At 42.6% G+C, this 14,778-nt stretch overlaps 1 protein-coding gene across 1 annotated transcript; it reads left to right on the top strand.

Moving 5' to 3' along the window:
* Nucleotides 1–2,798: 2,798 nt before the first annotated feature.
* Nucleotides 2,799–3,760, top strand: LOC309552661 (uncharacterized protein; the record flags this gene model as incomplete). Its single annotated transcript, XM_082253592.1, has 1 exon — nt 2,799–3,760. One exon carries the CDS (start codon nt 2,799–2,801, stop codon nt 3,618–3,620), a length of 822 nt encoding a protein of 273 aa, XP_082109718.1. The 3' UTR covers nt 3,621–3,760.
* Between the last annotated feature and the right edge of the window lie 11,018 nt (nt 3,761–14,778).

The following is a 14,778-nucleotide window of genomic DNA, read 5'->3' as shown; positions in this document are numbered from 1 at the left end:
GAGAAGACTGAATCAGTTGAGAGATTCCATACTAGAATCTCACAGGTATTTACAGATTTGGGATTTGACAAGCAGAATAAGGCACATACCCAGATGCTGTCCTCCGCATTTGTTTCAGGCCTTAGGGAACCTATTCAGAAAGGTCTGCTTCTGTCTCGCCCAGAGTATAGAGTGCTGTCCCTCTATATTTTACTGTTAGTAGCAAAAGGCATAGAATTCTCACAGGGAAACAAAAAGATGACCCCTCTCATGGTGACCTCTGACACGCCACACCTGCCACGAAATCCACGAGTCTGTTATAATTGCGGTAAGCCCGGACACTTCAAAAGGGAGTGTCGAAGCCCTCGGAGGATTACCAACAGGCAGTCTGACAGTGACCCACAAGGAGGCACAAGACAGCAAGGACAAGACAACCAGGGGAACCCATTCAACTCTGTGCCCAACACTTGACCTCTGTACGATGCCCTGAACCCTGAAGACCAACCCTTTCGTGCTACCTTCAGAGGCCCTCTGAACTTTGAACTTCTGAAGGAAATTCTATCTACGGTCCCCGCCCTCGGCCTCCCAGACAATGAGAAGCCTTTCAAGCTGTTTGTCTCAGAGAGAGAGAGGGACATGCCACAGGAGTGTTGGCTCAGACCCATGGCAACGAGGTCAGGCCCATCGGCTATTATTCCTGCCAACTGGAACCAGTGGCTAGGGGGGGACCCTCTTGCCTCAGAGCCGTCTTCGCAGCCCAGGCTCCCCTGGATAAGACTGCTGACCTCGTGTTGGGACATCATCTCATCCTTCTGGCCCCTCATGATATAGCAGCCATACTGAATCAAGTACAACCAAAACACCTGTCGACAGCAAGACATCTCAGACTTCAATGTGCCCTACTCCTCCCGGATAACGTCACCCTTCTCAGGTGTAACAAGTTCAACCCATCCACTCTGCTTCCACTTCTCAAGGGGGGAGACGATCCTTGTGATATTCCCCATGACTGCCTTGAGATGATGAAAATGGAAACTGCACATCTACCGACTGTAAGTGAAGTGCCTCTGGATAATCCTGACCTAGCTATGTATGTAGATGGATCAAGATATGCAGACCAAGCAGGAAGATATCACACTGGATATGCTGTCACCACTGAGGATACAATCCTCCACGCCTCGGCCCTACCTCCTTCAAAGTCTGCACAAGAAGCATAGCTCCGAGCCCTTATTACGGCATGCCAATTAACAGAAGAAAAGAGAGTCAACATCCACGCGGACTCAAGATATGCCCTTATGGTTGCCTGTGACTATAGGATCCTCTGGAGGACCAGAGGGTTTCTAACGGCGAACTGTGAAGCATGGTGCAGCAATCAAAGACTTGATGGATGCTCTACTTCTTCCTACCCAGGTGACTATACTTAAGGTAAAGGCACATGGTAGACTGAATTCTTCGGAAGCACGAGGCAACCATCTGGCGGACACTGCCGCAAAGCAGGCCGCATACGAAGTGCAAGAAGTTAACAACAGAGTGGACATGCCTGCTTCGGATGGAACAGCATCAGCACCACAGAACATACAAGATACTGAAGCTGTACAAACCACCATGGTCCTGCAAAGCCCATCTGTAGACTGGACATTCCTCAAAGAACAACAGAAAGCAGCAAGTAAAGAAGAAAAGGAGATGTGGATAAAGAAAGGAGCCACATTGAAGAATGGACTCATGGAAGTGGACAAGAGACCATGTTTGCCACGATCTATGTTCCCAGCAGTAGTACAGTGGGCTCATGGTGCCTCTCACCTATCAAAAACTTTGATGAATGCCCTGATCAACAAATACTATTTGGCCCCAGGGATCTTTTAACACCCCATACCATCCACAAAGTAGTGGAAAGGTAGAGAGACTGAATGGTACAATAAAGTCTAGGATGTTAAAAATGTCCCAGGAGACAGGAATGAATTGGCCAGACAGTTTACCTATTGCTTTGTTTAGTGTCAGATACACTCCCAGAGGAAGCCATGGTTTATCACCCTATGAGATACTGTTTGGGTCAGCCCCTAGACTAGGATGTTATTATCCGCAACAGTTACAACTTCAACCTGATGTATTGGCTGATTATGTGATTGCATTGTCTCGTGAATTAACCCGCATCCATGCGAGAGCATTTTTTTCCATTCCAGATCCTGAACTAGATACAGGAACACACAAGAAGGTCCCCAGGCACTGGGTCTATATAAAGAAATTTGTACGAAAACACTCCCTTGAGCCCAGATTCGATGGTCCCTTCCAAGTCCTCCTAGTAACTGCCACATCAGTGAAGGTGGCTGGAAAGAACACCTGGATACACGCCTCCCATTATAAGAAAGCCCCTGTGCCTAAGGGGGTGGACGAGGATGAAGCATGATTCTATATATCCTTTTCTTGTTGGGAACGACTAAGGGCAACAAGCAGCCATTACTGAAAATAATGGAAAGATCACTTTCTGGTATAATTCTTCTGATACCCATGTCGCCACGTTTGATTTTCATGCATGTAAAATACTCCCATGCCTCAAACTCAATAGCAGATGAGAATGGTATAAGACAGGGCATGGGGAACGGTATATTTGTGTCACCAAGGGGTCATGGGGAAAGAATTGTGCCTATTGGGGAGCAGCAGCTTGGAACACAGGGACACTCTGGGGATACCAACCCCAACCAGCTTATGATAGTAAGGATAGCCAAGGAGAGCCCTTGTTGACCCGTCTCACCCTACATAAACCAGGGCCTAGCATGACACTTGTTCTAAATATACGGAATCTTAGTCCCTCTGATAGGGGTGAGATGGCAGATCCTACCTTTGAGGATACAAGGGCAGCTGAAACCGATTTCACAGAAGCCAATCTCTGGCTACAGTGGATGAGGTACAGTGCTGGTAAGCACAATAGAACCAATTGTTATGTCTGTGGCAGTGCTAGACCACACTTAGGTACAGTCCCATTGAACATACCTGAAGAAACAGAGGAGTGTTTCCTAAGCCTCTTTACTAACACTTCCACTGATTATTCAACATGTGAGAAATGGAAGGCAGAATACCCTATCAATACCAGGGACCCAAAGCCTAAAGAAGTTATCACAATATATCCTGGGAATTACACCTGTTATGTTCGCTACACAGGGAAGGGTAGAAAATTGGGGACCTTCCCAAGAGGTTACTGTGCCTCTTACAGTGATGTTTCAACTAACTTGGTGCAAAACCAGACCCAATCCCTAGGGGATGTGTACTGGGTGTGTGGAGATATGCATGTAAGAACCAGACTAGAGGGAGAGTGGAGAGGAGAGTGTGCCCTTGCAAAGGCTATCATGCCTTTGCACATCTTGACAGAAAGTGCTCATGACGCACATATCAGTCTGACCCCAGGTAAAAGGATGAAACGGGAAGCTCTCCTTGGAAGTTTTGATCCTCATATATATATATATATAGATGCCATTGGAGTTCCAAGGGGGGTCCCAGACGAATACAAGGCTCGAGACCAGGTCAAGGCCAGTCTTGAATCCCTAATCCCCATAATAACTGTCAATAAGAATGTAAATTGGATAAACTATATATTTATTATAACTAGCAAAGGTTTGTCAACTACACCAAGGATGCATTCTAAGGGATAGCTGAACAATTAGAAACCACATCCCAAATGACCTTCCAGAACCGGATAGCTCTGGATATGATGTTAGCAGAAAAAGGAGGAGTCTGTACCATGATAGATAAGACCAGCCCTTGTTGTACCTATATCCCGAACAACACTGGACCGAATGGTAAGATCACATTAGCTCTTAAGAAGTTAGAGAACCTATCAGTTGAACTGAAGAAAAATTAAGGTGTCACAGACCCATGGGATCAATATTTTAATTGGATGAGTGAGTGGCAGAAAGTCTTGGCACAGATAGGAGTGACTGTGTTGATCATTCTAATCCTCCTTGCTTTAGTGGTTTGCTGTGTACTCCCCTGCTTGAGGAAGTTCATGGAGAAAGCAATAGACCAAACTATACCCACATTCGTGAGCCAAGACATAGAACTTGAGGAAGAAGATTATGGAAAACCATATACACCATTGCAGACATTCCCTAACTCTGCCAGCGACCTGTAGGGCCATAGGGAGAGCATCTGACTTCCCATGCGCAAAGACCGTGGCAAGGGGGGTGATTGATTAGCAATCACTCGTCTAAAGTGCGGCACAAAAAGAGTTCCAAGGCGCATGAGGACAGATGAGCTAGGATTGATAGGGACAGGATGAAATAGACATTTTAAGGGGGGAATCTGTAATGGATGTAATTGATGGTTTAGTAAAATGCCTATTTCTACAGTATTATATATAAGCTTATAAACCATTTATACCCATTTATGGTATTTTATGGATTTTATGCTATAGTGCTGTTATGCTAATATGCTAATATGCTTTTATGCTATTTACTTATATGAAATACTTTTCTTGCTCAAACATAATTGCCAGATCACTTTTCTCCTATAAATCGAAGCAATAAGAAAACAAGAAGAACAGATGATTTCCAAGATGGCGCCTCCAGTGAGGGACACACCTAGGACAGAAGATGGTCATATCCTGGAAGAAAGTTATATGTGCATAGATACATCCAATCAAATAAGATTATAATTTGACTGTCTAAATTAATGCCATGCCTACAGGACATTTCCTGGAGATGTTCTGTACGGGCTTTATAAGCTTAAAAGGTGGAAGCAATAAAGCAGAACTGTTTCACCCTGACTGTGTCAGTGTCAGCATTTCTCTGTGTGCACACATGCATTACTCTTAAAAATTAGGCCAGGGACGGATATAACTATCGGCATTGTTCCGATCCAAAGCATCACCACCCACTATTAGGTTACTCTGTTTATGCTTAGCAATGCATTTAAAGAGTTTATGAAAGAATCTACCCTGATTAGAGTTAGGTGCATACACTCCCACAATAGTGTAGGCCTTATCACTAATTGTGCATACCAATATGGCATACCGACCTCCCTAAAAGAGACAGAGTTCTTAATAGCTGTGAGGACTCTTTTTTTCAAAGTATATTCAGCCGAAAAGGGAAAGGGGAAGTCCTTATTTTGATACTTCGGGGTAGCTGACGCCTTGAAGTGAGTCTCCTGGACGATCCCATTAATAGCCTTAGATTTTGTGGCTTCTTTCCACATGGAAAAATGCTTAGCTGGGAGGTCTAAACCTCAGGTGTTAATTGACAGCAACTTAAGGGACATTAGGGTGAAAAGGGTGCTTGAGGATGCCAAAAATCTTCCATGTCTTGTGCATTGCAAACCAGCTTATTTAGAAGTGGCTAACAGGTAATGACATAGGTGCTTGTGTTGGAATTAAAGCTCCATTGCCAAATTGTAAAAAACATGCGTGGGGTTATTCAAGGCACCTTGGTGATAACAAAGGAACAAAAGTTCAAATAACAAGAAGCTGATAAGGGCAACCATACGAAGCCCGTCTGGGAGCAGGCTACAAACTAAACAAATAAAAAGGGAAAAAAAGTTTGAAAGGGACTTAGTGCAGCTTGACTACAGTAAGAACAAGGGAGAACTTAGCTTGAAAACAAAAGAGGAGATCTTCCAGGTCCGCCACTTTCGATTTAAGCCAGTCAATTTCTTTGGAATGAGCCACTTGTGCATCCACCATATTGTTATAAGAATCTGTGCATGTGCCTATAGAATCTTATAAATAATTCATGCTTTCCCCTAGGTCTTGAACCTCTGCTGCATATTTTTTAAAGCAGGCGAACATGTCTGCTTGGAAAGATAAGCGGAGGGACAGCAACATGTCCTTCATTAGTACATCAGACATAGGCTGCCCAACTGTAGGAAATAATGCAATCAGATCATCTGTCTAATTAGCCTCTTGTGAGGGGGGGTCACATACCTTCATGCAAGGCCCAGCAGGATCATCAGGCTGAGAATTGTGCTGTAGTTGTGATTTGACTGGGCTCCTGGTGTCAGGGGATTTAGGTGGTGATATTCCGTTTAAGCAATCATTTTGTGCAAGTGGGGTTGGTTTACTCTGCTCTGCCCCCCCCCCCCACCCCAAAGCACCTTGTCCCCATGTTGATGGGGACAAAGGCCTCTTCTCGACAACCCTGGGCTGTGATTGTCGGGGTCTGCAGGTGGGGGCTTATTGGAATCTGGAGGCCCCCTTTAACAAGGGGCCCCAGATCCCCCCCCTATTCGAATGGGTATCGGGTACATCTTACCCTTACCCTTTCACCAAAAACAGTGTCAAAATGTAAGAAACACAGGAAACAGCTTTTGAAAAGTCCTTTATTGAAAAAAATAAAAAAATAGTGTCCCTCAATGTAAATCCATCATTTATCAAGACGCCCATCGGACCTGAAAAATAGAAAAAATAAATAATGCTTCTGCCTCTTTGGAGGCATCCTGCCATCTGTCCGATCTGTGCTTTGACAGTTCTTATATAGGCAGGGGGGGCCACACGGCTATGCCACCTGGTGGCACTGCCCCCTTCTGACATTACGCAGATTGGACAGACTGCGGGAAGCCTTCCAAGAGGAGGAGGCCTTTTTTATTTTTTCAATTTTTTGGGTCCGGTAGGCATTGTGATTGACGATGGATTTACATTGAGGGACACTATTTTTTTATTTTTATTTTTGAATAAATGACTTTTTCTGTGGCTCTTACTTTTTGACATTTTTTTGGTGAATTGGTAGGGGTACTATATACCAGATACCCATTCACATAGGGGAAGGCGGGATTTGGGGGCCCCCCCTTCCAGATTCTGATAAGCCCCCCTTCACAGACCCCAACAACCACAGCCCAGGGTTGTCAGGAAGAGGCCCCAATGCATCCTCCCAATGTTAAGGGCAAGCAGCCTGGTATGGTTTAGGAGGGGGGGCTCACTCGTCCCCTTCCATTTCCTGGCCTGCCAGGCTGCATGCTCGAGTGAGGGTCTAGTATGGATTTTGGGGGGGGACCCACGCAGTTTTTTTTATTTTTAATTTGCTGTGGAGTTCCCCTTAAAATCTATAACAGATGAAAAGGGCCTAGTTTGTACCCTAGGGGGTGATCCCACACCGTTTTTTCTTTTTTTTTTTCTATCATGGGGTTCCCCCTTAAAGCCATACTAGACCCAAAGGGTCTCCCCAAGCTGTTTTTACCCCATTTTTTTTTCCATTTACATTTTTTTTAACAATTATTTGTTCAAAATTCAGCTCTCACCAGGGAAGTCTTAACAACCTATTGACTGTGTGTTCTGCAAGCGAAGATTCCGCTAAGTGCCAAGAAAGTTCAGGTGTCAGGGGAGTACCTGATTGGGTTATGCTCAGGCCAAACTTATGCTCAACCCAAACCGTTCGGCCATCCCTAGTGATGCCTGAACACTGTCACCCCTCACAGTTACTGTTGCTGGGTGCAGGAACGGGCCCTGCTGTTAAAAATTTGGGAAAAAAATGAAATGACAATCACCTGTCATACAGGTGCAGAAAAATTGGGTCTAGGGTGTTAGTGGTGCCTGAAGACTGTAACCTCTCACAGTTACTCTTGCTGGGTACAAAAATGGGCCCTGCTGTTACAAATTAGAAAAAAAAAATGAAATTACATGCAGCTGTCAAACAGGTGCAAAAAATTGGGCCTTGGGTGTTGGTGGTGTCCTAAACCAAAAATATTGTTGGAAGCTAGCATAATCAAGATTCAGGAATAGGATAGGCAGCGTAGGCAGTCTTCAGGGGATCCCAGATACCGAGCAAATTAAATCAATTACATCAGCATCAAGGGCTTTATAGCTGCTGTTGATCAAGGACTGATTCATTTTGATAAATGTCAGCCGGCCAATGGAGTCTGTGGACAGACACACACTTTTATCTGTCACAACACCTCCAGCAGCACTGAATGTCCATTCCAAAAGCCAGTAGCTCAATTGCATATTGAGCAAGTTCTGGCCAGTGGTCCATCCTCAAGATCCAGTAACCCATGGATGCTCAGTTGGAAAGGTCTCCAAGTCTGCTCTTGCCCCTAGATAATGCTGCACCATATGATGCAGACACTTCTGATGGTTGCCTAAACCTAACAACCCTGGCTGCTAAGGACTAAAGAATTGTTTGCAGGCATCGGTCAGCCGGCTGCCTACTCCACCGATCTTCCTTTGATCGAACAAAGCCTCAGCAACACATTTGCCAAGAAATGATAACCTCCCAGTGTCTGGGAAGGTGTTAAACATCCTCAAGATGTTTCATCCTCTGCTCCCTCTGTGAAGGCAGGGCGAGCTCTGCAACTTTACCCTTGTAACGTGGATCAAGAAGGGTTGCCAACCAGTAATGATCCCTCTCCTTGATACCACGAATCTTCGGGTGCTTTCACAGACTTTGCAGAATCAGGGAGTCAATGCAGTGTAAGTTTGTATGTTTGAGGAGGCATGAGAGTCTGAGTCCTCTGGGTCACTAGGGATGACATTATCAGGAACTACCTCTCCCCAGCCATGTACAACTCCTGGGGTTTCTTGGCAATAAAAACCATCCCTTGAAGACTGCTGTATGTTATCTTCTACTTCCCTGCTGCCACAATTTTTCTCCTCCTCCTGTGTGTTTTGCAGCCCTGCAGAAATGGTATCTGCATAAAGGGGGCCTTGTGAGGAAAGGAAGTCCTCCTCTTCCTCCCGCTGTTCTGCCTGAAGTGCCCTGTCAATAATTCCATGAAGTGTGTGATCCAGCAGGAAGACTAGAGGGATAGTCTCACTGATGCATGAATTGTCGAGGCTCACCATCCTTGTGGCATACTCAAATGGTGACAGGACAGTGCATGCATCCTTTATCAGCAGCCATTGGTGTGACAAAAAGAAACAAAAAAAAAAAAATGAAAGAAAAAATTAACAAAGCCAACTAAAAAAAAGGGAACCACTGCCCCGACACAGAGGAGGAATGCCTGCAATGCAGAATGGAGGAACAGCAATTATGTCCTAAATTTTTTTAGTGTTGCTGCAGAAAAAAAAAAAGAAAACCACTGCTGATGCAGAAGGAATAGCACCTGCAATGCAGAAGGGGGGACAGCAATTATGCCCTAAAAATTATTAGTGTTCCTGCGTCACAAAAAAAAATAGAAAATCACTGCTGACGCAGAAGGAATATCACCTGCCACACAGAAGGGGGAGTACTAATATTGCAGCAACAGAACTTGATGCTGAAAAAAAACAAACAAACAAAAAAAAATATCAGTGAACAAAAAATTTGACCAGTGGGGTGACACAGACGTGTTGTATACACCAACACTTCAGTGGCACCACTACAGTTTTGTTACTTAAGAATCACAGCACAGCACTACACTACACTGACTGAACTAAACTGACTGAACACAGGATCCAGTAACTACCCTGCCTAATCTCCACTAACACACTACACAGGGCTGCCGTGTAAGCAGCCTTATATAGTGTGGGATGTGGACTTAGCCCCAAAGGCAGGGTGGCCAATCATGGCTCTGACAGGACATTGTGCTGTGATTGGCCAAATCATACAGGTCAGGTGCATGCTTTGGCCAATCACCAGCAATTAATGCACTGCAAGATCGCAGTGCATTATGAGGGAACTCGTAGGTGGGCGAACTTCCCGCTGAGCGCCCCAGACACATGAACACCCGATGTTCGAGTCGAACATATGTACAACTCGAACAAAAAGACCATCCCTAACACCACGGATGTTAAGGAATCAATAACACTTAACGCAGAGCTTTACTTAACAAAATAGGTATTAACCTAAAAAAAAAAGCAAGATAGACGAAAATAAAGTGCTTTACTGAACAACAAAATGTACACCTAAGTGCTAGTTTGTAATTTTAATGATTACATTTCTTTTGTAACTTACATCACTGAAACTTTATAATAGACAGTTATCAGTACCATGTTACAGGATCATTCAGGGACATTCCCATAAATTTAAATCTTGTACTCTTCCAGTATTCCAGCTCTTGTAAGTTGGACACATTGGAGCACACTCAGACCCTCTCAAATACAGTAGTATGGCAGGTTCATTAAATTATTTGACAATATTCATACATAGTAAATGTGTGTGAAGAGTCACTTGAATTAGCCAGTCATGTGAAAGGGAATCCCTCTTTGCTTCTTTTATCTGAACATTATTGGGTAATTGAAATGAATATTCACTGTTTGTTGTGGGGACATTCTCAAATCCTTTAATCAATAAGCCTCAATGTCTTCGCTAAAGATTAAACGCCAGAATGTGAGAATACTGTTTGCAATAACACTCTAGTTTATATATTCTCATCTCTTTGTCTACGCATACATATAGTACATGCATGCATTTCATATGGTATGTTTTATATATCGTATTTGACAAGAATCATGTATTTGATAATATCGTATTTGACAAGAAACAGGTTTTAAAATTACCACTCATAAATCATAATTCATTTTATCTGCATTTATCATTAGGCAGAAAGCTAGGGCAACTTGAAGACTCTTTACTGATGATGGTAGTAAAATCTAAACAGTCACATATTTATCTGCTAATGGTTACCCATTATCAAAATGTTGTTTGCATATAATTACAATAAACAAAGTTTAATGACACATATGTTTCATCAGCTGCCTTTTTGTGAAGTTTAAGCAGGTTTGTCTGCTAAATGACACATGCAGTATATGTATATCAGAAAATATAATTTTTTTAATTCTAACCAAAGACATGTTACAGTAAATTTTACCACTTAACGACCACCCTATTGTAGCTTGACTGCCATGGGGCAGCCGCTCTGTGCAGAATCATATATATATATATATATATATATATATGTGTGTGTGTGTGTAATTCTGCACTTCTGGGTAGGGGGCGCAAGTGCGCATCCACTGACAGCCGCATATTGGTGAGGAGATACACTGAATGGAGCTCTGGATATGTAATCAAATGCAGACCACTGTCCTCCGTCTTGTCAGTGGGGATGTGCTGGATTTTGTTTCCCTGCAAAGCAGGGAATAAAATCCAGCACATCCCTTAGTGAAAGCAGCACACAGTACACACGAAAAAACACTTGTTAGGCACACATTTAACCCTGTAATCACACTGGATGTTTAACCTCTTCCCAGTTAATGTCATTAGTACAGTGACAGGGCATATGTTTAGCACTGATCACTGTATTAGTGTATCTGGTTCCACAAAGTGTCAAAAGTGTTAGTTAGTGTCAGATTGTCTGCCGCTATATCGCAGTTCTGCTAAAAGTTACTGATCGCCACCATTACTAGTATAAAAAAATAAAATAAAAATTCCAGTATACATACCATAGTTTGTAGACACTATAACTTCTGTGCAAACCAATCAATATACACCTGTTGGGATTTTTTACAAAAATATGTAACAGAATACATATTGGCCTAAATTAAGTAAGAAATGTGTTTATTTTTTATTTTTTTTTTTACTGGATATGTTTTTTTGCAGAAAGTAAAAAACATTGGTTTTTTTTATATTTATTTTAAAATTGTTTGTATTTTTTGTTTATAGCACAAAAATAAAATAGAAGAAAGCTCTATTTGTGGGAAAAAAATAACAAAAATGTAATTTATGTACAGCGTTGCATGACCGCACAATTGTCAGTTAAGGTAACGTAGTGTCAAATAGCAAAAAAATGGCCTGGTCAAGAACGGAGGTAAGTGGTTAGAACTGTTAAATTGTTGTTTTGAATTTGCATTTAAAATTGAATATGATAATTCTCATCATTGTATTTTACCAGTTGTGTAACATCTAAATGCAATGACATTGTTAGTTTAAATATGCTGATTCGGTTTAAAAATAGTAGTCACTTGAATCAAAGGAACAAAAGTGGCAATGTAAACAGATAAAGTCAGGGTCATTTTTCCAGAGCTGCCTATTAGTGGGTGGATACATCACTCACTGGCAAAACAACAATTATCTAAGTGTAGGTGTAGGCTTAGATAAAGTCTGTTTTAGGAAACCTTCAAGGATGATGAACACACCACAAAAACAGATTCCTTTTGGTGTGTTATATTAGGTGACAATACATGCGTGATACCTACATTCAGATAGGCTTTAGCTTAAACACGCTCATAGAGAAATGCAAATGTCTTAGATGCCCAAATAAAAAAAAAAAAAAATTCCTATTCCTTAAAATAATAAAAAGTCACGAGGGTAATCCAATTAATAAAAAACAAACAACAAATCTTGTACTCTAATATTGCGGATAGATGACCTAGCCTAACCTCTTCATCCTCATTGATCTTGAGCAGTGGTGATACTGAGAAAGAAAATCCAAATCCCAATTTACTTATTTTATCTGTACATGACTTGATAAATGAAGCAAATATTTGCACAATTACTTGGGAGAACATTCTTAAATCCGTTAAATCAGCCTCTTTGTTTTAAATGAACCTGTGAACTATAAAGAGAAAAGCAGAAACGTGAATGATTGAAACAGGTGAGTGCTTGAACCTTGGGAAAAGGGACTGTTGATTGCTTGTAAGTATGAGATTTCTTTACTTTCAGTTGTTAAAACTGTCAGTATTAATTATTGGGCTGGGTGCCCCTTATTGATTAAGGGGCCAGGTAAAAACTGGATTCCTAAATATAAGAAATGGATGGGTGCTTATGGACTTGGCACCTGCATAGCAAAATCCCTGTTGGTAAGTTCAAGAGCCCTCTCATAAGCCCTCTCTGAGGACACTAAGGGCCCTGTGCAGAATTTAAATCATATGATTGAGAGAAGACCTCTCTCTCTCTATACCAGAGTTGCAACAGTCCTAATGGTAATATTTTACTGACTCAACCCTGCTTCAAGCCTGCTTGATGGTCTCAGAGATTTTAACCACAATCCTGCCTAAGCACCAGCTATGCCTTCTTCTGGTCCTCTAGAAGGCCAGTTGGCTGCAGAGCTAAAGGCAGTACTGTGTTTGGTCCTGCTCTTACTTCTATAGCTCCCTCCATCCTGGTCAAGTGCTCACAAAGCCCATAGGAGGACCCTCCTAGGGGGATTAGCTGCTCTTATCAAAGCTTATCAATGTCCTCCAGCTGCCACATGCCTCAGGTTGATGACTAAGCAGCATGATGTGCTTATATCATAACAGCAACCTTTTATCATCTTTTCCTGCCCCATTTTCTAAATGTAGGTATTCTGCTCTGTAAACGTATTTCAAAAATGGGTATGTCTTTATTCTATTAATTGTATTCAATGAGGTGCTCATACCTTAAGCAGTTTGTGGACCAGGTAGAATTATGATCTTAGTTCAGTCAAAAAAAATATCTGCTGAGAAAGACCTACATTTTGAATGCCAAGCTAGAAGCTTGAGATACTTATCATATGTCCACACAGACCTTTTCCTTTTCAGTTTGCTGACAACTTCTTTACTGGATGTCAGCTCTCCCCCAAAAAAGGAGTATGCTGTTTTTTTTTTTAATGACAGCCACTGTAAATGGTAGACTTCATGCAGATTTAAGTGAAAATATTCCATCTGTGACAGTTTCCCCCCAGTAATTTGTTGCTTTAAAAGAAACAACAAATGGCAAGGGCAGGCACCAAGGCACAAACATTCTAAATGTAAGTACTACAGTAAATGTAGTAGGGATTAACCTATGGCTAGACAAATACTGTATCTAATTGGATCATTTCAATCCCTCAGAGGGTCACAGACAATTTGAAATCTGTTGAGCATCTTGATTCTTGAGTCAATCAGTCTGCGTTTACTCTGCTACACACAGTGCCAAACTCACTGGCCAATTTTTTGTACAACTGGTGTGATAAACCAGTGGCCCCCCAATACCACTTATTGAAGTGGGGTGTTATCTGAGTATACTTGTATAAGTGTATTTGTGTCCTGCAACAATATTGCCTCTTTTGCTGCATTAACTCTGCTACACACAGTGCCAAACTCACTGGGCAATTTTTTGTACAACTGGTGAGATACCACATATTGAAGTGGTGTGTTATTTAACAGTATATTTTTATAAGAGTGTATTTTAGTCCTCCAAAAATTTGGCCTCTTTTGCTGTGTTAACTGTGCTACACACAGTGACAACAGTTACTGGCCAATTATTTGTAGAACTGGTGTGAACCTGTGGTCCCCCAATACCACAGATTGAAGCGGGGTGTTATACACCTTGTGCCACATATACTACGTTTCTCTAATGACTTTTGTCACAGGGTAATTTAAAAAATCACAGGCAGAGGAAGAGGCAAGCCCTTACGCAGGGGTGGTAGGGGTAGGGCAGGAGCAGTAGGTCGGAGCCAAACTGTTAAGTTTCAGAAGGTGCGTTCGATTACATCAAAGGACGCACCAGACTTGGTTGAGTGGCTCACTCAGCCTTCCTCTTCTGCACCCTCCTCATCCTCTCTATCTGCACCCTCTTCACTCTCTGCTGTGTGCACCCCCAAAGACACCACCACCAACACCACCACCATATAACCTCCACTTGAACTTCAATTCACTGGAATTATTTTCCGATCCATCACAAGACATTTGCAATGCACAGCCATTGTTGGCATCGGATCAGGAAGAGGAGGTAGCAACAGCCGCCACTCGGCAGTCTGATGAGAGTACCCAGATCAGCCCAAGGAGGTTGGTCCCAACTTGCTGCCTACTCTGAGATCTCAAATGTTAGTGGTGGGGAAGGTGACGTGGATGATGACGTGTCTATGGACATCACGTGGATGGCCACAAGAGAGGAAGAGGAGGGGAGTTCAGAGGGAGAGACGGACCAGCAGATAGGGAGGAGAAGCAGGCGGAACTTGCATTGCACAAGAGGTACAAAGCAGACTGCAAATGTATCAGGAGCAAGCCATCAACCATGTACAGTCACA

Source organism: Pelophylax lessonae (assembly GCF_965119305.1).
Source record: "Pelophylax lessonae genome assembly, chromosome: 4".
NCBI lineage: Eukaryota > Metazoa > Chordata > Amphibia > Anura > Ranidae > Pelophylax > Pelophylax lessonae.
The sequence above is the reverse complement of the archived record's forward strand: the minus strand, read 5'-3'. Positions and strand labels throughout refer to the sequence as shown.